This window comes from Lactuca serriola, chromosome 9 (assembly GCF_051521515.1).
Source record: "Lactuca serriola cultivar US96UC23 chromosome 9, Lser_US96UC23_V15, whole genome shotgun sequence".
Taxonomy (NCBI): domain Eukaryota; kingdom Viridiplantae; phylum Streptophyta; class Magnoliopsida; order Asterales; family Asteraceae; genus Lactuca; species Lactuca serriola.
The window spans coordinates 215,748,288-215,772,769 of NC_136416.1; the positions used below are offsets into that span (position 1 = coordinate 215,748,288).

Below are 24,482 nucleotides of genomic sequence, written 5' to 3' on the forward strand. Positions count from 1 at the left end.
TATTGAGATTTAAAAAGCAATTATGATTGAATGAATGAAAAGTAAGAACACAGAGAGTAAATATTAATCAGATCTTATATTGATGAAGAACTGATTACTGAGTTTAAGCAGAATGAATACTTTCGATACAAAAAGTTACTTCTACTTCTAACCTCAGTCCCTATTTATAGGAAACCTGAGTGTACAAAAAATATACTAAGTCTATAACAATACGCTTCGCACAAAATGAAGACTTAGTAAAATAACTAACATGTGAAAACAAAGAAACAAACACTTCGACTTTTACAACACTTAGACTCTACAAGGTTTCTTGAGGATATTTTACAAGAGAGTGGAGGATTTGGGTGTGGACATGTTAATGAAGCATATGTTGAAGAAGAATTTCAAGAATCTGAGTATAATAAGGAGGAATCTGGTGGTGATGAGGTTGAATCTGATGGTGAAGAGGATTTAGGTGATGAGGATGAAGAAGATTTTGATGTTAATAAAGTTAGTGATGTAGAGGTAATTCTATAGTTTTATTCATTTATGATTTAATTAGTTTATTCATTTATGACTTTTTTTTGTTTAAGTATTTTAGTTGTGAGTATCTTTTTTCTTATGTAGGTGTATGAAAGTAAAATTTCATGAATGTATCAGAAGATGGAGGATTTGAAAAAGGATCTTGTTGTAAAGATAGATGAGGGAGTGTTGAAGTTTCCTCAAAGTCAAAATTTGAAAATTTGGAAATTATTATTTCCTGTTGGAGATTTAAGCACAGAAAGTTTTGATTCCCGTTATGTTTCACAAAAATATAAAAAACCGATATTAACACCTAGTTTTGTTCAAGTTAATGATGAAGATTATGGGAATGATTTTCTTAATGATGATGAAAATGTTGAAGATTATGATCAAGGGAAATGTTCTGGTAGTCAGGGGGATGGAAGTGGTCCACATGAGGGAAATATTGGTAAAAATCGCGTTGAAGGTAAAGGTGATTATGATGAAGATGATGAACAAGGAAGTGGAAGTGGATGTAATAAAGAAGAGGACATGAATTCAAATTATGTTGTCGAAAATGTTACTAAGAGTGTGGGTCTAATTGATAGCCAGGAAGGTGTATCTTTTAGTCAATTTATTTGCAATCCAGTTGTTGAAAGTTTTCTTAAAACTTTGGATCAAGGTAGGCATATTTTATTATTTTATATAGTTTAATCATATATGATTTTAATTTTTTATATTTGAATTTTATAGGTACTAATGGTTGTTTAAATCATAAACTAGTTGAAGATGATGTGAATTTGAATTTAACTGGTATTGATGATGGTAAGTATTTATTTATGTATTTTTAATACATAATATATATATATATATATATATATATATATATATATATATATATATATATATGATATAGATGATTCATTTATGATTTTAATAATTTAGGGACTGTAAATTTGGGTGAGGATGATCATAAGAATAAAGTAATTTCAAATCCTACTGTTGATAAAATTATTGTAGCAAAGAAGGACGGAGAAGGTGAAGATGTTGAAGATTGTTCAAATAAAAATAAAGATGGAGGTAATTTGTTTATAATTATTGCTTATTCATATATGATTTTTATAATTTTATTGGGTAGAAAATGCTGAAGATTGTTCAAATAAAAACAATGATTCAAATGAGACTCGATCAGTGAAAAATGATATTGTTCCAAGTTTTAGTATTGGATTCAGTCAAGATTCTGAAGGTTCCAAGAAGTCATCTCAAAGTCAAATTTCTTCTGAACGGATGACAAAGAAAAAGATTAAGGATAGAGTTATTTTTGGAAACCCACGTGTTGGTCCAGAGTGTGTTATTCCAAATGTTGATGTTATTGATGCTAGTCCAGTTTCTTTTGCACCCCCTTTGGGTACATTAGAAGGTCTATCAAAACCTGTTTCTGGCAAACATAAAGATATAAATGAAGAAGCAACCTCAGTACTGGATATAAAAGGAAAGAGACAAATAAAGTTTTCTTATGTTTATAAGTCACCATTTAAGGAAAGATTGATTGATTGAAACCTAGTTTGACACAAGTAGAAAATGTTTTTTGTGAATGGCTTTTCAGTCTTCAAGGAAATCCAGGGTAATTTTTTTTAATATAATTTTTTATTTTTATAATTATAATTTTTTTTCTTTTAAATAACATTTAAATAAATATATACAGGGATATTGTATTGCTTATGGAAACAGATGTTATTGGGTTTAGAGCTAATTATGAAAGTCTTTATAAAAAAACCCATTTGCATGTTAGTGTTCTTGACTCATGGTCTCGTATACTAAATCATGAAGAGAAATTCAGAGATGTTGTTAATTCTCCACTCAGATTGTTCATGAATTCTGACGTTGTAAGTTTTTATTTTATTATTAATAATTCCTTTATTAAATATTTACACGTTATTATATACTCATTTATGATTTTCTTATATTACAGACTTTGTTATTTGAATATACTCATTTGAATGAAACTGGAAAATATAATGTTTTCAAGGAGAGCTTTTCTCGCAGTGTTTGTGGTGATAGAGACTTGAAGGTTTTGAAAGATGTTGATACGGTATATTTATTTTTTTATACATATATATATATATATATATATATATATATATATATATATATATATATATATATATATATATTAATATTTTATTTCTAATATTATACATGTTGATGTTAGGTATTTTTCCTGGTTTTGAGGCATGAGCACATATATCTTATTGTTATGAATCTAAAGAAACGTGCTTTTGAGGTTATTGATAATGGTGTAGATGATGTTGATTTCGATGATAAGTATGGTGCAGTTTTTAAACCTCTTGTAAGTTTCAAATGATATTTATTCTTTAAATTTGAAATCATATATGATATATTTTATAATTATTATACTTATATTTTTCTGACTTGAAATCATATATGATTTTCAGAAAAAGTCTTTTTTGAAGTATCTAAAAGAGATTGGTCGTGTTAAAGCAAATGAAATGGTTGATAAAAGTATTACTCCAGTAAGATTGACAATGCCATGGAGGACAGTTTATAACAAAGTGGATTGTGGAGATTTTGCTATGAGACATATGGAGAGTTGTTTTGGAGAAAAATGTTCTAAATGGAAATGTGGTCTTCCAAAAGAAGGTGCTTCTCAAGAAAAAATTCTGGAAAAGTTGAGAATGAAATATGCAACAGTAATCTTAACTTCTGAGATTAATACAAAGCGTGATGATGCGTTGAAAGCTACATATGAGTATCAAAAAGTTGATCAAAAGATTTGTGGTAAGCATGCATATGATGCTCAATGGAATATAGAAAGAAGGTTGTCAAAAAAAATTTGATTGAATATTTTCTTATTGATGATGTTATAAGAACAAGGTTGTTTATGTTGTGTATGTTATGGATATTGTGAAGAATGTTTGTTTTTATGATGATGGAAAACATGGTGATGGAAAACAAGTTAATATGTATTTTGGTAGATTTTATTATCTAAGTTTGTTTGTATGAATTATGTTATTGAATGTTAATCATAAGTGATTATGTTATATTTTTATATGTAATTTATGATTTTACTATTGATTATATGTTGCTTATATGTAATCATTAGTGATTGTATCGATTATTTTTTTTATTTTTTTTGTAATCATAAATGATTATATTTGTTGTATAACACATTATAATTTATTATATCTTTTTCTTGATAAGTGAGCTTATCTTTACTACATGGAATACATCACCATGAAGAATCTTATCTTTGTAAGATTTTATTTTTATATTTTAGTGTTTGTATTGAAGAATCTTTTCTTTATAAATGAAAACTGATTGGTACAGCCATATATTGTATTTTTTATAAGTGATTATGTTTGTATAAAGGTGGTAGCCTCATGTTATGCCTTATATTTGTTCAAAGATGAGTCCTTATACTTCCAAATGGTTAGTTTTGTTTATTAATTTCTTTAATTTTTATATATCACCATTATTTATTTATGATCTAAACAACTTCCATTTTGTTTCAGGTAAAATATGGAGTCTATAAGTCTAAAAGAACTAATTTTGCTGTATCTAATAACATGTTCCCCATTTTTTCAAGATTCTTGTTCTTTTATTTGTAGCTAGATTTTCATACAGATTGTAGCTGACTCCAAGAACGCCTCTTCCACCATTACTTAAAAAAATTTATCTACATTGAACATATCAGATCTTTACTAGATGTCTTTGAAGTAGAGCAATGTTGTTCATTTAAAGAATATTTCTTTTTAATGAACAACATTTCTCTACATCATATATGTAGTAAAGATTTGTTAGGTTCAATGGAGATAATCTTTCTAAGTAATGGTGGAAGACTTTTTGGAGTCAACTACAATCTGTATGAAAATCTAGCTAGGAATATAAAGAACAAGAATCTTGAAAAATGGGGAACTTGATATTTGAGACTTGTGAAATTGTTTGTTATTGAAGATTTTATCATGTTTGATGTTATTCTATGATGAAGGATATTGTTATATTTAGATTTTTTATTAGCAGTGTTGTATATTTGTTAGGAACAATGTTGTTGTATATGGTTATATGTAATGGTTAGATTTTTTTATGTGTAATCATATTTTTAATCACTTATGATTAAACAAAACATATGAAGTAATATTACATAATATTTTATGATTATACAGATGAATATTGTATATGGTTATGTGTAATGATTACATGTATTGAATAATAGTTATATGTAATTTTAAATGCTTGTAGTAACATTTAATAAAATTTTAATCATGAATGAATATATTATCAAATCAAAGAAAGAGTTATCAAAGTAGATTAAATCCAGAAGACAAAATCATAGTAAATTCTGTTTTATAAAAAGAGTAAAGTGTACTAAACAAAAAGTATATTATGTTGAAAAAAAATTATGACTTATTCATTACTGATTAAAGCAGTAAATATCTATGTAGCTTTTGATGATTGTTCTGCTGCAAGTTTGATTGGGCATGTCTGCAAGTTATGAGGAGCCCTTTCTCCACATCCTGAGCATCTTCTTGTTTTCTTGTTTGAATTTTTATACACTATTTTTGCTGCACTTTGAATTCTACTTTTCTTTCCGCATCCTTTATTGCTTTGAACATTTGGAACATTGATGTTAATGTATTTTGGAATGGTTATGCCCATAAGCTTTCCTACATCTTCAACATCTGTTCTATTTTTCTGCAATTCATTTGTAGGATCGTTTTCATATTCCTTCAGCATGCTTTCTGTTTTCTTAACAAACAAATCCATTTTTTCTTTATTTTTTCTTATGTATTCCAAACATGCTTCAAAGTTGTAGTACGCTTGATTGACAGATCTGTTAATTTCAATGTCTCTTGTATTATATACATGTCTACCAAAATTATAATGCCTTGATATCACATCCTTTCTCCAACGATTCTCAATGTACTGTTTAGGTATCTCCTTAATTCCATGTTTCATGAGTATGTTGAATGCATGTCTGCACAAAGTCCCAAAGCGGTTGAAGTGTTCACATGTACATTTTACATTATTTGTTGGAAGTTTTATTTCTACCTGTTCAAAATAAAATTAAAGCATTAAGTGTTTTATAATCATAAATGAATATTTTTTTTATATTATGTGTTGATTCAACAAAAATTAAAATAAGAATATATTACCTCAAATTTTGTTTTTAGATCACTATTCTTGTTCAGTTGTTCCACTTTGTATAACTCCCATTCATTTTTTGTTGCAAGATGTTCGTATTGGCAGTACCAGGAACCTTTATATATTTCTTTATGTACTTCATAAAACAATGTACTTGTATAAACTTTTGCAGCATGTTTTTCTATTGGTCGTGGTGAAATAAATTTATATACCGCCTTCTTTGTTTGATGATCAAGCTCTTGTTGTGTATTTCTTTGTTTTTGAATTGTTGTGTCATAGTTCATCATGAAATGTAAAAGTAAATTTCCTGATTGAGAGTAAGTGTTGAAGAAGGAATTCATGCTTTCTGATCTTGAAGTGGTTTTCATCAATCCAGACATTCTTGTGTCACTGAAGTATGCAGGTATCCATTTGTCACGTAATTCAAACATATCACTGAACCATCTTTTATCTTCCAGATTGAATTCATTAATAATCAAATCCCACTTCTTTTCAAATTCATCTGGTTTGATATGCATGTTCCAAACAAGCTTGTTAAATCTTTTCTTGAAGTCTTTGTTTTTAAATAAATCGCCAGTAACTTATGAATGTGCAATTTTGCTTATATAAGTATAAATTATATACCTATTTTGATATATCATATATGATTAATCATATATGCTTACTGTAATATAGGATATACCATCTATGATTAATCATATATCATATATGTACTGTAATCATATATGTTTAATCATATATGATTATTTAATCATATATGATTAATCATATATCATATATGTACTGTAATCATATATGTTTAATCATATATGATTATATAATCATATATGATTAATCATATAATATATGTACTGTAATCATATATGATTATTTAATCATATATGATTATTTAATCATATATGATTATTGTAATGTAGGATATATCATGTATGATTAATCATATATAATTAATCATATATCATATATGTACTGTAATCATATATGTTTAATCATATATGATTAATCATATATCATATATGTACTATAATCATATATGTTTAATCATATATGATTATATAATCATATATGATTAATCATATATCATATATGATTGATATAATGATATATAATTAATTATGTTAATAATATGATTATATAATCATATATGATTATATAATCATATATGATTAATCATATATCATATATGATTACTGTAATGTAAGATATATCATCTATGGTTAATCATATATCATATATGTACTGTAATCATATATGTTTAATCTTATATGATTAATCATATATGATTAATTAATCGTATTATATAATCATATATGATTATATATTGTATCATCATAATCATAGTATGATATATGATAACTTATATTATTATAATCATATATGGTTAATCATATATAATCATATATGATTACATAATCATATTATTAACATAATTAATTATATATCATTATATCAATCATATATGATTAATCATATATGATTAAGTATTTTAATAATATGATTATATAATCATATATGATTATATACTATATTATCATATTACATACTATGTAATCATATATGTTTATACAGTATGGTATCTGATAATTCATATTATTAGAATAGTTAATCATATATGATTAATCATATATGGTTATATAGTATGATATCTAATAATTCATATATGAATCATCTGTCATAATACTATATAATCATATATGATTATATAATGTATTTTATTATACCTTTGCTTGCATTTTTTCATTATGTGCCACATGCATAATCTGTGTCTTGAATTTGGTAAGACAGATTCCACTCCTTGTTTTATTGTTGCATCTTGGCCAGTTAGGACAATTTTTGGTGCTTTCCCTTCATGAGCTCTAAGAAAAGCTTTAAGCAGCTATTCATACGACTCAATTATCTCTCTACTCAACAACCAGCACCAACAGTAACTGATTAACTGATTTCTTGTGGTGGTCAACTGCTGTGAATGGAACAAATACCATTTTATACCTATATAAACAGAATATGTTTAGTACAATCATATTTGATTAATAGTATGTTCGAATTTATATACATTAACTTACTTGTTTGTTCTAAAAGTTGCATCAAAAGATATAACTTCTCCAAACTCTGCATAAAAAGCCTTTTCTCTTTCATCTGCCCAAAACATAGCAGCCAACAGATCTCCATCGCGTAGGAACTCAAATGAATAATTTGGGTAATGATCTCTATGATCATTCATTTTGTTTATCATTATTTGAGCATCATTGTAACATAAGATTCTATTTACTCCTCTCCTCGAGTTTTTGTAGTCTGTTACTTTTGCCCCTACATATTCATATCCTCCTTTCAAAACTGCTCGTATTTTGTGAGCCATTATGGGACCAATTTTAGTTTTTGATGCACGTACTACAAACTCTTTTTCAGAATATGACATCTTTCTTGCCTTTTTCGTATAAGATCTTTCCTCAATACTTTCTAGTGGGTGGTTGTGCATTTCAAAGAATTTCTTAACTTTGTAATCTGTTGTTCCATAAACATTTTTAAATATAATCTTTGGTGTACACCCAGTAATTATCTCGTTTGAATTTGGTTTCCTCTTGACATAACTTGTAGCCAACGTATCACAAGGTTTTGGTTTATCCTTGCCACCCCTATTGCATATAACATATTTTTCTTTTATTATTTGGCTATTGTATTTTGAATGGCTAATCAGTCTTGTATGAAAACCTGCCATTTCTACATAATCAGTATACATTTTTACTGCCAAATTTAATGATTTGAAAACACTGTTTACAACTGGTACAAATTATGTAGGGACATCTGGTTTATATTCAGATTCTTCAATTATGTTACTGCAATATGATTCATTTGTTGAATTGAAACTTTCACCTGATAAAAGAAGGGAATGACAAATATGTTATTATACAATTTTATGTTGTAATAATCATATGTGATTAACGATATGTATTTATATTTTAGTATAAAAAATCATATATGATTTTAGATATTAATATATTATTAGATGTTAAATCATATTTATTTGTACATTGTATTATATGATTGATCATATAATATATTGTGTAATCATAAATGATTATACGTATCAATTTATAAATACTCATACTTGATATTGTTTAATCATGTATGATTAATGATATGTATTTGTAGTTTGTAATATATGATTAATCCTATTTTATGATGTATAATCATATATGATTATTCATCCAAATGTAATATTAATATAGATTTCAATTTGAAAACATTTATGATAAATCATAATTACAAACTATAAATACATATGATTAATCATAGATATGTACAGTCATATATGATTATTCATCCTTATATGATTAAATCACATATTGTATTGTATAATCATATATGATTATTCATAATTTATATTGTATAATCAAAGAATCAAAATGAAATGTAGAAACTGTCATGTAATATGTAGTATTAAAACGAATTAGTTGTACCTTCAATATGAATCGTATTTTGAAGTTCTTCAGAAGTGAAAGAAATTGAATCGATTTGTTCATCGTTAGGAGATGAATTGATTTCAGCTATAATAGTATCATTTGCGATCGACTTGTCAATTTCTTTTGGATACGACATCATTTATGAAAATTGATTTTGATTCGATTTTCAAATGCTTTGTGTACGATTGCGAGGTGCTTGTTTCTTCGATTTGAGTTTTGTATCTCGTATTTATGAGGATATGAACTGATGCTCTGTTTCGATCGTTTTTTTCAATTTGAAGATTGTGAATAATTTGATAACAGATTCAGTAAAAATAGGATTTTTTTATTATATTGAATGAGTTGTTGAAGATTGGATGATATGATTACGTGACTGATATTGAAAATCGATGATTTAGCGATATGATGATTTTTAGAGAAGGAAGGTGTCTGCTTTCTCAACATTAATTTGAGGTTTACTATTATACCCCTTAATCATTTAACAGTTGACGTTAGTTGATGTTAAGTTCCATTGGCTGATATTTAATCTCACAATCTCTAATTTTTTATTAATCTCAAGGGAACCATCCTATATATATATATATATATATATATATATATATATATATATATATATATATATATATAGGGTTAGGTTCATGTGAGACGGCCTAATTTTGTGAGACCGTGAGACGCATTTTTTTATTTTTTTTAGTTAATTCAAGTTCCGAAAATAATATTTAAAAAAAGAATTTTTTGATTTTTCCATTTATTTTGCATTTTAAAATTATTTTTAGAATATGTACAGTGTAATATTCTATTTAGAATATTTCACGTATTTTTCAAAAAAAATGGATTTTTTTTAATTTTTTTTAGTTAATTCAAGTTCCGAAAATAATATTTAAAAAAAAATTTAATTTTTTCCATTTATTTTGCATTTTAAAATTATTTTTTAGAATATGTCAGTGTAATATTCTATTTAGAATATTTCACGTATTTTTTTTAAAAAAAAACGGGATTTTTTTTTTTATTTTTTTTATTTTTGTTTTGTTAATTCAAGTTCCGAAAATAATATTTAATAAAAGAATTCTTGGATTTTTCCATTTATTTTGCATTTAAAAATTATTTTTAGATTTGGTCTCACGGTCTCACAAAATTAGAATGGTCTCAAATAAACCTGAACCTTTTATATATATATATATATATATATATATATATATATATATATATATATATATATATATATATATATATATATATATATCATTACTATATATAAAAACCCTTTTATTCTCCTTCCGCCAAAATCCAGTTTATGCATTTTAATGAACGCCACATCAAGTACCTCTGAACGACGCCTTGACATCAACGTCGATTCATTATATCATCATCACCGCTTATTCTTATCATCCGTGTTCACACCAATGCTTCGCTCATAGACACCTATTTCCGACCATCATGTCCCTCTTTTCCCTCTCACTCTTGTATTGGGTCACGGGATGAGGCGACGGACGGTGGAACGGTCCCAACTAAAAATTCCATGAACGGATTGAGCAAGGCAACGTCTTCAATGGATAAGAGGTTGGGACTTGTGTAACACCCGCAAATCCGGGCTAGTCAAATTAGAGGCAATAGGGGTCGAAAACGTCTTTTCGAGAAAAGATTATTTAGAATAAATAATCTTAACCAAGTTGTAGATTATGTCACAAGGTTTCGAGAAAAGATTATTTAGAATAAATAATCTTAGATCGAGTGATTTTTAGCCGACACGGCCTAAACAAGAATCGAAGATCTCATTAAGAGTAGCGTAACGAGAAAAAGATGAGCGAAAACGGACGTCGGATGAAGAAGTTATGAGGATTTAACGGACCAATCCTGTCCCGGCCTGTTAATAATATAAAATTTAAAATAGAGTTAAAATTAGCCGACGGAGTCTAAATGAAAGTTGTAGAGTACGTTCCCACCTTCGCGTGGATATAAAGAACATTAAAAACAGAGATCGTATGTGAAAGATACGTATTTTTAAAGTTTGTAGTGAAACTTGCGAAGCTGATGCATGAAATGATGATGTGGCCGAACTCCCAGCTGTCGGATGACATCGCTTTGGATGGTGACACCTGGTGCGAGGGTTACGCCCAGCGTAGCGAAGAGACGCCTAGCGTCCGGAGTACGCCCCACGTCCGAGGCCAAGTACGCCCCGCGTACTTCGGTTCTTATCCGTCCGATGGAGTGCAAGACAGCTGGTCCGAGGCTGGCAATCTTATCCGAGGAGTACGCCCAGCGTAATAACCGAGGCCTGACCCTATAAATTGATGTGCGAGGCTGCCATTATTCTTCACTCTAAATCCACTTCTTTCTCTCACTAGTTTCTCTCTCTAGCTCATCTAAACCCCCCCCCCCCCCCTAAACCCTAGAAAAACCCCCTAGCACCCTAGGGAAACCCCGAGGCTCCCGGAGTCCCGAGAAAAAGGAGTTTTTCAGTTTCGAACCGCTGCTCCAATTAAGTTCCGGTTTTCGATAAAATTTGTTGTAAGTGTGCTACGCTTACGTAATTTTTTATATAGCTTTCAAATAATTATAGGAATGTTATTAGGTCCTTAAAATAATTATTTGGGCTATTATTGAGTGTTATTAACGCTTAATAATAGTCAGACTAATTAATTTATCGCGGTTATCGTTAAACTAAACCCTAGTGGTATCGATACTAGGTTTTATCGAAGGAATATCGTTTTGAGAGTATCGAAGCGTTGTCCGAGTGCTGAGTCACCACCTAATCAGGTGAGTGCATAGTTACTTTCAGCTTACACATAGATATGAAGTATTTTATATAAATTACGTGCTATGTGTGCATATTATCTGAATACTTGCTATCTATGCTGGATGAACGTTTTATACATGTTTGCAATGATTTAAACTGTATATGTATTTTATATCTACAAAATGTGTTGGGTAAAACATGGGTAGATGTAATAGTTGCTGTGTGACAAAATAAAATAATGAGAGGCCTCGTTATAGCTGTTCTTGATGATCTAGTCATCTAGCGGAGTATAGATGACGACCACGGACTATTCTAGACAGTCCAGTGGAACACTAGCAGGCTCGCAACCTGTAGGTGTTTATTCGAACTGTGTGTTTATTTGAACTGTGTGTTTACTCGAACTGTGTGTTCATTCGAACTGTGTGAACTGTGTGCTCACCAGGTACACTCCATCCCAATGATAGTCCTTTGACTAAGTCCCTTGTGTTAGATGTTTTAGAGACGTAATGTGAGGATAACGGGAATAGGTAATTGGGTTGATTGTTTCATGTTTAAAAATAATAATTATATTATTGTGGGTTGAAAACCCTATGTGCTCACCAGGTTTCCTAACCTGACCCACTCAGTTTATTTATATCACAGGTGTTGATATGAAGTGACATTACACTGAGAGATTTAAAGAGATGTAGATCACTAGTGTAAATAATTGTAAGTTCTGTTTATGCTTATGTTTCTGTATTAACGATGACATCCCAAACGTTTTAAAATGAAATAAATACGTTTCTTCGAAAATGTTTTAATAACGTATTTACCATGTTTTTCTGGGAACAAATTCCGCAACATTTTTATAAAATGAAGTACTCTGATTTTTATAAAGCATAAACAAAATCGGTCTTTTCTGGCCGTGATTTTGGGGATGTCACAGTTGGTATCAGAGCATTAGTTTAAGTGAACTAGGAATATGGATTTATTTTTAGACTTAAAGTTAGAATGCTAAGCGATGATTGTGAGGTGTGAGCACAAACTTATTTTAGGAATTATGCCTAAAATGCTTTATGTGCTAAACGCTTTGTGCCTGATATGCTATTATTTGTTCGGATCTATGGTCTGTTGCCGACCGGATCTGGAAACCTTATGTGTTTAGGATTCTAAACGTATGACTACGATATTAGAACTAGCATGTAAACGTTTCGGAGTGATAAGGATAATTTAACCGTCAATCCTAAGTAAAGATCTAGATTCACCTTATTCGGTGTATAGATCAAGATGGCAAGAACCCATAGCGGAAACGTGAATGCAAATGGGAACAGAAACCAACCCCCAGTGATTGAGCAAATACCGGTGATGGAAGCCGCTGCTGAGCCAGTCACAATGGCCGGAGTGCAAGCGATGATCCAAGCGATGTTGGATCGTCAAATGGAGGAAACTAGATGTTTGCTCCAGCAAAATCGAGAGGAAGCCACTATTCAGATCGAACAGCCCGAGTTGAATGAAGGGTAGACTGAGGAAGGAGACTACAGTGGAACTGTTGGTCAAGTCAACCCACCAATAGTTCAACAAAACAACCAAGATGATGGATTCGAGAGAAATGGATGCAAGTACAAGGATTTTCTGACTTGGAAGCCATCGACTTTCACTGGAAAGGAGGATCCGATTGGGGTTATGGATTGGATCTCAGAGATGGAATTAGCTTTCATGATGTGTGGTTGTAAGGGAAAACAACAGACCACATTTGCAGTGCGTCAGTTTCGAGGACGCGTTGTACGTTGGTGGAATACCTTAGGGAAGACTCTGAGCCCCAATAAGCCCCTACAACTGACATGGGCAGAATTTCTGGTGCAATTCAAACGAAAGTACTGCTCAGCTCAAAACCTGCTCGAGCTAGAGAACCAGTTTCTAACCCTGAAGAAGGGAAGCATGTCAATTGATGAAAACACGAACAACTTCACAGAAAAGATGGAATTTGCCTTGCGTCTTGTTCCAGATGAGCTGACGAAAATTGATAAGTACGCAAAGGGACTTCCATGGGAGTACGCGGTGCCAATGCGTCAGGCACCTACTCTTGAGGCAGCTATCTGGGCTGCCAAATCTGTGGAATATATGATTAAGGGAAGAGCTGCCAATAAGATTGAGGTTGGTGAAAAGAGGAAGTTTGAGGGGTCTGCAAAGCCCGATGAGAGAAGCAAGGCCAGTACCAGGAAGTTTAGAGGAGGGAGCGAAGAAAGATGGTGCGAGAAGTGCAAAAAGAAACACTCTGGAAAATGTGGTGAGGACTTGACTTGTTTCAAGTGTGGCATGGGCATTATGCCAACGAGTGTAAATTCAACAAAAGGGTGTGTTACGAATGTAACAAAGAAGGGCATTTCAAGCAAGATTGCCCAAAGAGAGAAGGGGCTACAAAGCCAAATGTGCCGCCAAAACCAAAGGCAAGAGCATTTCAAATGATCCTTGACGAAACAGTTGAAGATGCAAGGAATCAGGAGTAAGGATGGATATATAGAGATCGAGTTATGAAGAAGCCATATAGATAATGTCATATGATATAGCCTATTAGAGGCATATACTAGGGTGAACTTGAACACCCATGTAATCGTTTCAAGTAATAAAATAAAACCTTCGTTTTGTTATCTGATGTGTTGAATGATTGTATGATTTGTTGCATGGTGACTTGGGAAACTGTGGGACAATACTTGGGACGAGTATGAGTAGGTGTGAATGGTAGTAGAGGCCTATACTACCGGAAGCACAGGACTCACACTTGGATCAGGGAAAGTCACAAGGTTACCAAGAAGCTAGTAAATGATTTCGTTTTATTCAAGTATGTCGTTACCATTGTTTCGGTAATGACTAAGAAGATTGTTGTTATCTCGACCCTAGTGGTCATATCCCATTGAGTCCGACTACGATGAGTAGGTTACGTGGTTCAGAGAACCAAGTTTGATGTAGCTTCCGACTTAAACCAAACGATTGAAATCAAAGCGATCAAAAGAAATATCGTGATCGTTGTTAAAGAGGTTGATAGCTAGAAATGCCTAATGTTAAAGTGTGATTATATCACATTAGAACATGAAGGAAGGCATAGTCTATTTTATAATTTAACTTTGGGAGACCTAAGTCTAAGTGTTGCAACGTATGATGATAGATCATTAGAATATGACACATCGATCTATAGTAGTAACAAAAGAACTCATCTTAAGTTTGTACCCAGTAAGGATCGAGATTGTAACTTGAAGGTCATAATTTGGAGTCTAACCTAAGGAAGAGAGCAGGTGCACGATCGAGTACTGCTTACAGTCAATGGGTCTAAGAGATAGACTTGAAGGAATATAGAAGTTATAATTATTACCTAGGATGAATAGATGATGTAAGGAGTCATTATACGAGCCCTGTTTCGTTGATGATTCCGGGACGTAATCATCCTAAGGGGGAGATAATTGTAACGCCCGCAAATCCGGGCTAGTCAAATTAGAGGCAATAGGGGTCGAAAACGACTTTTCGAGAAAAGATTATTTAGAATAAATAATCTTAACCAAGTTGTAGATTATGTCACAAGGTTTCCGTACATATAAGGAACGCCAAAATCCGAGTTATAACGAAGAAGTTATGACCCGTCGAAGTTTCGCGACAGAACCGGCACGATACCGGGAAGCGTAAATAGTGAATTTACGATATAGCGAGATTTAGCCTTAGCGATCTAAACGAAAGTCGTAGAATATATTAAACTAAGAACACCGATAAAAAGAACGCCCAAATCTGACTTCGTATGAAGAAGTTATGATTTTTCGAAGTTTCGGAAAAGCAGTGTACAGCCCGAAATTCGAATATTAGATCGAGTGATTTTTAGCCGACATGGCCTAAACAAGAATCGAAGATCTCATTAAGAGTAGCATAACGAGAAAAAGATGAGCAAAAACGGACGTCGGATGAAGAAGTTATGAGGATCTAACGCACCAATCCTGTCCCGCCCTGTTAATAATATAAAATTTAAAATAGAGTCAAAATTAGCCGATGGAGTCTAAATGAAAGTTGTAGAGTACATTCCCACCTTCGCGTGGATATAAAGAACGTCAAAAACGGAGATCGTATGCGAAAGATACAAAATTTTAAAGTTTGTAGTGTAACTTGCGAAGCTGATGCATGAAATGATGACGTGGCCGAACTCCCAGCCGTCGGATGAAATCGCTTCGGATGGTGACACCTGGTGTGAGGGTTACGCCCAGCGTAGCGAAGAGACGCCTAGCGTCCGGAGTACGCCCCGCGTCTGAGGCCAAGTATGCCCCGCGTACTTCGGTTCTTATCCGTCTGATGGAGTGCAAGACAGCTGGTCCGAGGCCGGCAATCTTATCCGAGGAGTACGCCCAGCGTACCCTCGGTACGCCCAGCGTAATGACCGAGGCCTGACCCTATAAATTGATGTGCGAGGCTGCCATTGTTCTTCACTCCAAATCCACTTCTTTCTCTCACTAGTTTCTCTCTCTAGCTCATCTAAACCCCCCCTAAACCTTAGAAAACCCCCTAGCACCCTACGGAAACCCCGAGGCTCCTGGAGTCCCGAGAAAAAGGAGTTTTTTGGTTTCGAACCGCTGCTCCAATTAAGTTCCGGTTTTCGATAAAATTTGCTGTAAGTGTGCTACGCTTACGCAATTTTTTATATAGCTTTCAAATAATTATAGGAATGTTATTAGGTCCTTAAAATAATTATTTGGGCTATTATTGAGTGTTATTAATGCTTAATAATAGTCAGACTAATTAATTTGTCGCGGTTATCGTTAAACTAAACCCTAGTGGTATCGATACTAGGTTTTATCGAAGGAATATCGTTTTGAGAGTATCGAAGCGTTGTCCGAGTGCTGAGTCACCACCTAATCAGGTGAGTGCATAGTTACTTTCAGCTTACACATAGATATGAAGTATTTTATATAAATTAGGTGCTATGTGTGCATATTATCTGAATATTTGCTATCTATGCTGGATGAACGTTTTATACATGTTTTCAATGATTTAAACTGTATATGTATTTTATATCTACAAAATGTGTTGGGTAAAACATGGGTAGATGTAATAGTTGTTGTGTGACAAAATAAAATAATGAGAGGCCTCGTTATAGCTGTTCTTGATGATCTAGTCATCTAGCGGAGTATAGATGACGACCACAGACTATTCTAGATAGTCCAGTGGAACACTAGCAGGCTCGCAACCTGTAGGTGTTTATTCGAATTGTGTGTTTATTTGAACTGTGTGTTTATTCGAACTGTGTGTTCATTCGAACTGTGTGAACTGTGTGCTCACCAGGTACACTCCATCCCAATGATAGTCCTTTGACTAAGTCCCTTGTGTTAGATGTTTTAGAGACGTAATGTGAGGATAACGGGAATAGGTAATTGGGTTGATTGTTTCATGTTTAAAAATAATAATTATATTATTGTGTGTTGAAAACCCTATGTGCTCACCAGGTTTCCTAACCTGACCCACTCAGTTTATTTATATCACAGGTGTTGATATGAAGTGACATTACACTGAGAGATTTAAAGAGATGTAGATCACTAGTGTAAATAATTGTAAGTTCTGTTTATGCTTATGTTTCTGTATTAACGATGACATCCCAAACGTTTTAAAATGAAATAAATACGTTTCTTCGAAAATGTTTTAATAACGTATTTACCATGTTTTTCTGGGAACAAATTCCGCAACATTTTTATAAAATGAAGTACTCTGATTTTTATAAAGCATAAACAAAATCGGTCTTTTCTGGCCGTGATTTTGGGGATGTCACAACTTGAAAGTCGGCCATATTTCTACACTTTGCTAAGCGCCTACACATGTTTGTATGCACGTTTATCCACTATCTCCCTTTGCCCCGTCGATGCCCTAAATCAATTTATGATTTTTATTTCATTTTTTTTCAGTTCTTAAACATTGTAATGTTTAAATCGGAACATTCTCTTATTCTCTTTTTTCATGCTTTGGTTGAATCGCATCAGTTGTTTCTTCATGGTCAAAAGTTTCAATTTATGAATCTCTCTCTTGCTCTCCCTCCCTCTCCTATGAGTTGTTTTAAACCATAAACCCTAGAAATCAATTCCTCCGTTCAGCCAACCAAAGTTCTTCATCTTTGTTCCTCTTGATTACTAACCTTAATCTTCTGCTGCGTTTTACTTCAATTAGATACTTAAATGAGTAATTATAACTGCCATGAAGGGCACTCTAGAGGTGGAAACAAAGACGGAGGGGCAAGGAGGAGGAATCTGCTGTTTTCACTCTGGATGAAAGTTTAATGAAGAAAATGACCAAATTTTGGCTTTTGTGTTTGAAGGGCCATGGGTTGATGAAGGTTTAAAAGTGAAGTTCCCATGTTTTTTTTGTTTTCGATTTCTTGCTTTTACCAGTGAAGCGTCATTATTTTTATTCAGATTTGTGATCCTTTTACTTTGTTTGTGATTTTGTTTGCTTAGAAAAATTTGTCAAACTTCTATAATATTGATGGGTTTTTTAATACATAAGAAAAATGAGTTTTTAGTTTCAGAAAATTTGATGGTCTTATGTTTGTAATTTTTGCAGTTATGCTATTAAGAAGAGAGAAGGGATTGTGAGGGTTGCCAAGGCCAACATTTGAGGAACCTAAGGTGCGTATAAATTTGGTAATATTTGTCGCATGCTCTGTGTTTGACATATGTATAAGTTATTCATTCACCATTGGTATGCTACTGGATATATTAACTATGTGTAATTCAAAAATAAGAATGATGAATATCAAAATTGATTTTCTTTGACTAATGTTTACAGGTATAAAGCAATTGGTTCAATCTATTTAGCAACTTTGACAACCCGCATAACATGAATGAATTTGCCCCTATATAGATGGTTTGACTTTGACTGGTAAACCTCAACAAAAGAAAACCACGGTTTATATATTTTAATTTTATGAACTTTTTAGATTTTTTATTCTTATGAAATCTTAGATGTTAAGAATATAAACAATTCCCTGATTTCCCTTCGTCATCAAGTGTTGCTGAATCCTATCTTTAACGGTTGTCCCCTGAGACACATTATAATGAATATGTTATTAGTAGAGAAAAAGGTGAAATATTTTTATATAAATTTCGAGCTCTCTCCTCATTTTATGGCAGCCATCTTCAAATATTTCAAGAAAACCAGCAACCAAATCATGAGCATTCTGAACCCCCAGGTTATGATTCATACCTGCAGCTTTTGCCACTAATGGATCTGTATGAAAAAGTTTTTATGTAAACTCAATGGGTAAACTCATGCACGATGGAGCTGGAAAGCTATTAACTATGGAGTTTATCTGGAAAATCATTTTTGATAGAGCAAACTTGATATAATTATGAATTTGATTTTTTAAGAAAGTTCTAGATAATTTCTATTTTGAATATATTTGAAGAGTATATTAGCATGGAAATGAAGTTCCAAATTGTTTCACATATTTTGATTAGGTTTTCTTTTCCTTATGTGCATCACTTCAATTTGTGTGTACAAATTGGGTTGATAAATGCACTTATGCAGATGGTATTTGACTTTACATATATAATGCTCATGATGCACTCCGTCATCCACTATTTAAGGTCTACTAACTCTACTGATCCAACCCAATTTATTCAATTGTCTTGTTTGTTATCATCAATTGATATTATGGGTTTGTGTATGTTTTCAGGTCACAAAGATGGCAAAGTTTATGAAGGTGGTGACAGTTCTAATTCTTATATGTCCTAATAAAAAAAATGAAAGTATAGTGTTATAATTTGGAAGAATTCACAACGTACATTGTCTTAATAACAAAACCGATGAAATACAGTTCTCTAATTACAAAGAATATAAGGGTAGAGTGTTGTGATACACAAATAAATTGAAGTACATTGCTATTTTGGCATTTAACCTCATATTTTTTTGGGCATCAGGGGATTAAAACACTGATGGATTATATTTGAGGTGTGGGGACAAAAATACAATCCAACTTTTGTGCAAAAGCTCGGCGAAACATATTTATGTTTCAAGTTTTTTTTGTTTTCTGTCAATTGATTTGTGTTATTTATACATTTCAAAATGTATATTTTTGTGAACTGACATGTACAAAATTTATTTTAAAGGTATAAACATAAAAATGGAGATGAACAGATTAAAACTTTAAGGGTATGAAAGCTAGCAGACAATTTTTAAATGTGGACAAAATTAATAGATATTTTTTCTCCAACAATACATTTGTTTTTGTCAATATTTGTAAATGATTGGAAGACTTTCTTTTTATGTAAGACATCATGAATTATATACAAAATCCTTTAAAAAAACAATATGTTAATTTGTTGCATGTTTGATCCAATTTTGAAAACAGACACTGCATACTTTGTATAACAAAATAAAATCTGGAACAAATTGACTTCATTGTATATTGTCATCCATCACTTTTTTTTGCCTATTCTGCCTATTCTGCTAAACAGTCAGTTATGTAGCTATTCTCTGCTTTTTGTACGATACTTTAATGCAACCGTCTTGCCATATTTTTACAATTTACTTAGGAAACGCACGTGGGTCGTGCTAAGAACAATCTATTTTAAAAACCGTAGCATTGCTACATTTCTGGGAAATTAAAAAAAACAATTATAACTTTGTCATTCTTATTTTTCATGCATGACTATATTTTAGATTCTGATGGAACTATGCTACTTGAATTGTTTATAAGCTTCCGAACTTCACCAAGCATTTGCTTCAAGTTCCTTTTTTTGTGGTGATTGAAAAATTAGTGGGACATATCAAAATCATGTGCATCAAAAAGTTTAACCCCATGTTTTTCTACTATTTTTTCTATTGTTGAAGATGTATATCCTTACGTTTATCTAAATATGATATCCATATTATCATATAATATGAATGAATAACGTCCACGCATAAAAAAGATAAATACCATCTTTTGCCATCATTAGAAGATAAAACTATCAAATACCAAAATGAAATCATGTAATAGTAGTAGAAATAGAGTATAAGGTTATTTTTTTGTTAATTTAACTATGGTCTAGCCATAAAACTTTTATGATTGCATATTGGGTATGTGGGATAAAAGTGTTTGAATGAATGTCATTTCATACGGGCAAAAGTTCAAGTTTTACTTCTACTTATATAGAAACTCAGTAAATATAGTGATTTTTTTTTTGTAATTTACCATAAATAAAAATAAAAATACCAACTTTTTGTAATTTTCTTTAAATATAAATAAGAAAGTCAAATTATCATAGGAAAGGGTATTCTTTCATGTCAAAACCATCTAAAAGGGGGTGAAACACACACACACACACAATTACATACACATTGTGTGTGTTGTATATGTGGCTATGTGTGCTGTTGTGTGTGTGTGAATGAGTGGGATGTGTGTGTTACTGTTAAAATTTTCAAAGACAAAATTTCTGTCTAAAATAGCAATGTACTTACTCATATGGATATTTTTATTGCAAAACTATCAAAGTGGGGGTGAAACAAACACACAACTACATAATCCATGCACATTGTGCATGTTGATGTGTATGTGTATGGGGAAATGTGTGATATTGTTTAAAGATGAAGGGTAAACTACGCCATTAGGCAATGGAATTTACAATTTTTATCAAAATTAACAATGTGCTTTTAGAAAGGACCCTTAATAGCAGCACACTTAAATTTCTATAACCATAATAACAACACACTTATACTTTCATTGAGATTTCAGCAGTTTAAAGCTAATACCTGATATACATGCTTATTTATGAAAATATCAATTATTTAGGGAATATGGGAAGTCAATGTCTTAACCAAGCAATAAGGGAAAATTTGGAATTACAGGAGATAGCAATAATTTTTACGCCTTTTACCAATATTAGCAATGTGCTTTAGTTTTTACCCATACTAACAATGTTATTTCACTTCCTTACCCATAAGAAACAATGCATTTTCATTTCCTTGTCAATAGTAGCCACATACTCAGTTATTTACTACTAAAAACAACAAACTTTGAATTCCATACACATAACAACAATGTACTTACGTTTTTTTTTTTTTTGAGAATCAGATAATGGAAGGAAATACCCAAATTACATTCGTGGGTTTCCATGGTCACACTTTCTAGTATATATATATATATATATATATATATATATATATATATATATATATATATATATAGGGTTAGGTTATTTTGTTTTCACTATCTATTGTGTGCATGTATGAAGACCAATTATTTTAGTTATTTTAAGAAAGTAATTAATGTATATTACATGTTGAAGATATAATGAATATTAATTACATCTTCAGCATTTAATATGAATTAATTACTTTGTTAAAATAACTAAAATGATTGGTCCAGAATCAGTCATACATGCACACAATAAATAGTGAAAACATTTAAACGTAACTCTCTCTCTCTCTGTGTATATATATATATATATATATATATATATATATATATATATATATATATAATTTTAATTTCTTTCTTTTGGTGTCTTTATTAAAAAAAAAAAAAAAGTAGTACTAAAAATATAAAATAATGTAACTCCGTTTATATTGTGTGATCTAAGCAATTTGGTTTTGGACGAGAATCACATAATACTTTTAAATTGATTAAAATTTGTAAGTTTTTTTTTTTTTTTCTGTTATTTAAGCACCTCTTTTGAGTACATCATAGTTGGTGAAAAAAACATTAAAGTAAAATAAATATGCATGGGTAGTTGTTTGCAATTCTGAATCTTCCAAATTTCTGTGGATTTCATAAACAATTTTTTATTTAATTTTCTAATACGCGTAAATTCCTGTATATATATACATCGTATTATACATATTCGATACGTTGACGCTCTATAACATGTCGACGTCCGGTGACGTTGAATCGATCTCCAGTTCCTTGCCGAATTCGGCACCGGGATCGGCTCCTGGGTCACCAAGAAACAAGGTCAAGTTTCTCTGCAGCCATGGCGGCAGGATCCTTCCTCGCCCTTCCGACGGCCACCTCAAGTACGTCGGAGGCGAGACTCGCGTCATCTCCGTTCCTCGCAATATTATCTTCACCGGTATTCATTATTCTCTAACCCTAATTTAACCACGAACCAAAATTCGGTAATGTTATGATGATTTTTATATCACAGATTATTCATTCCGATCGTTTGTATCTTCGTGATCTATCGAAAACAAACAATCATTGAAGAAATGACGAAGAAATTTGTGAAATTAGGCTCCCATTTCCTTACGTTATCATTGTGTCGTAAAAAAACTTACGTAAATCGGACCTGATATGCGTAATTGGGGATATATGGAAGTGGATTACAACAATGTCAATCGCTAGGAATTACGATAGCGTATGCCGATAGAATGAATAGAATGATTAGAATCATCATATTGTTAGAACCTATGAAGAACACCTGAAATTAATTCTGAGATTTTTTTTCTTATTTCTAAATCTCAGAACTTATGAGGAAGCTTAGCAGTTTACTCGAAGGTGATGTGATCCTAAAGTACCAGTTGATTCCCGAGGACCTTGACGCCTTAGTCACCGTAAAATCCGATGAAGATCTCCGCCACATGTTCGAAGAATACGATCGCCAGGATCTCGTCGGAACATCAAGGCTCCGGACATTTCTTTTTCCGGCAAGCCCGATCATCATCGAGAACCAGATCGGAGCAATGGATCGTCATTCTCTTGAGCAACGATACATCAACTCCATCAACGGCATCATCGTTAGTTCAACCCCAATATACAGTAACTTCCGACCACCTGCAATTAACACCAGTCAAACGACCTTCACCATTTCCTCCGCTTGCTCTTCCCCTAGAACACCACCGGAGTCGGCCATGCCCACCATGGCTCCTGACGCTATAAACCCTGATCAAGTCACCGGTTTCCGTAAACTTGGTGGCTCAATGACAAGAGCACATAGCTCCCCTAGCTTGTGTAATCTCGCCGGCAATCTTCCGACCAGCCATAAGAACCAAAGCCCAAGATCAAATATGAACCTGAACCTCACCAACCAGCAATACCCTAATTATCACCACCAACTCCAAAGTTACCGCCAACCACCACCGCCTCCTCCACCGCAACCACAACCACCACCATCACCGTACCACCCCCACTCCCACCCACACCATGGCCACCTTCCTCACCCATCTCCCAAACCACCACTAAATCCTGGCCCTGAGCAATATCTCCGGCAAAGAGCTTCCGGTGTACCGGATTATTACAGGTATTCAAATGAACACAGTCCACATTCATCAAATCCGTACGCTCGATCAAGTAGAGGTTCGGGGCATATGGCTTACCAAAGAGGTTCGCATTACGATGACTATAACAACTTAGGGAATAGCAACAACAGGTATGATCGGGAAAGTCCTCCGGGAAGTCCGTTAGCAAGAAGCCCTCAGTACCAAAACAGCTATAATGTTAATCCAAAATGGGATTCCGTTGGTGGACGTTCATGAATCGAGAATAATTAATTAACAGGTTGGTTTTGTAACGATATGATCGATGTCAGATTAAACATCTTCTTCTTCCCCATGCATTGTTCTTCGTTTTATGAATGGTATATATATATATATATATATATATATATATATATATATATATATATATATATTTTTTTTTATGTAGATATGATTTCTCGAGATAAATG

General features: G+C 32.2%; 3 protein-coding genes across 3 annotated transcripts; 1 reads left to right on the top strand and 2 right to left on the bottom strand.

Annotated features, from left to right (window-relative positions):
- Nucleotides 1-4,935: 4,935 nt before the first annotated feature.
- LOC145076554 (protein FAR-RED ELONGATED HYPOCOTYL 3-like) lies at nucleotides 4,936-6,161 on the bottom strand. Its single transcript, XM_079022385.1, has 2 exons — nucleotides 5,655-6,161; nucleotides 4,936-5,550 (listed from the first exon to the last, which is right to left on the bottom strand). Exons 1-2 carry the CDS (start codon nucleotides 6,159-6,161, stop codon nucleotides 4,936-4,938), a joined length of 1,122 nt encoding a protein of 373 aa, XP_078878511.1.
- Nucleotides 6,162-7,544: 1,383 nt separating this feature from the next.
- LOC145076555 (protein FAR1-RELATED SEQUENCE 5-like) lies at nucleotides 7,545-8,380 on the bottom strand. The gene is made up of 2 exons (XM_079022386.1): nucleotides 7,707-8,380; nucleotides 7,545-7,632 (listed from the first exon to the last, which is right to left on the bottom strand). Exons 1-2 carry the CDS (start codon nucleotides 8,378-8,380, stop codon nucleotides 7,545-7,547), a joined length of 762 nt encoding a protein of 253 aa, XP_078878512.1.
- Nucleotides 8,381-22,680: 14,300 nt separating this feature from the next.
- LOC145075160 (uncharacterized) lies at nucleotides 22,681-24,400 on the top strand. Its single transcript, XM_079021455.1, has 2 exons — nucleotides 22,681-22,889; nucleotides 23,282-24,400. The coding sequence occupies exons 1-2, from the start codon at nucleotides 22,685-22,687 to the stop codon at nucleotides 24,289-24,291; spliced, it is 1,215 nt and encodes a 404-aa protein (XP_078877581.1). The 5' UTR covers nucleotides 22,681-22,684; the 3' UTR covers nucleotides 24,292-24,400.
- Nucleotides 24,401-24,482: the final 82 nt, after the last annotated feature.

Excerpts from the sequence above, each read along its gene's own strand:
- LOC145076554 (XM_079022385.1), bottom strand. The coding sequence starts at position 6,161 with ATGCATATCAAACCAGATGAATTTGAAAAGAAGTGGGATTTGATTATT. Across the intron at positions 5,551-5,654 it reads ATCTAAAAACAAAATTTGAG|GTAGAAATAAAACTTCCAAC; the intron begins GTAATATATTCT and ends TATTTTGAACAG.
- LOC145076555 (XM_079022386.1), bottom strand. The coding sequence starts at position 8,380 with ATGTATACTGATTATGTAGAAATGGCAGGTTTTCATACAAGACTGATT. Across the intron at positions 7,633-7,706 it reads GCAACTTTTAGAACAAACAA|GTATAAAATGGTATTTGTTC; the intron begins GTAAGTTAATGT and ends CTGTTTATATAG.
- LOC145075160 (XM_079021455.1), top strand. The coding sequence starts at position 22,685 with ATGTCGACGTCCGGTGACGTTGAATCGATCTCCAGTTCCTTGCCGAAT. Across the intron at positions 22,890-23,281 it reads TCGCAATATTATCTTCACCG|AACTTATGAGGAAGCTTAGC; the intron begins GTATTCATTATT and ends TCTAAATCTCAG.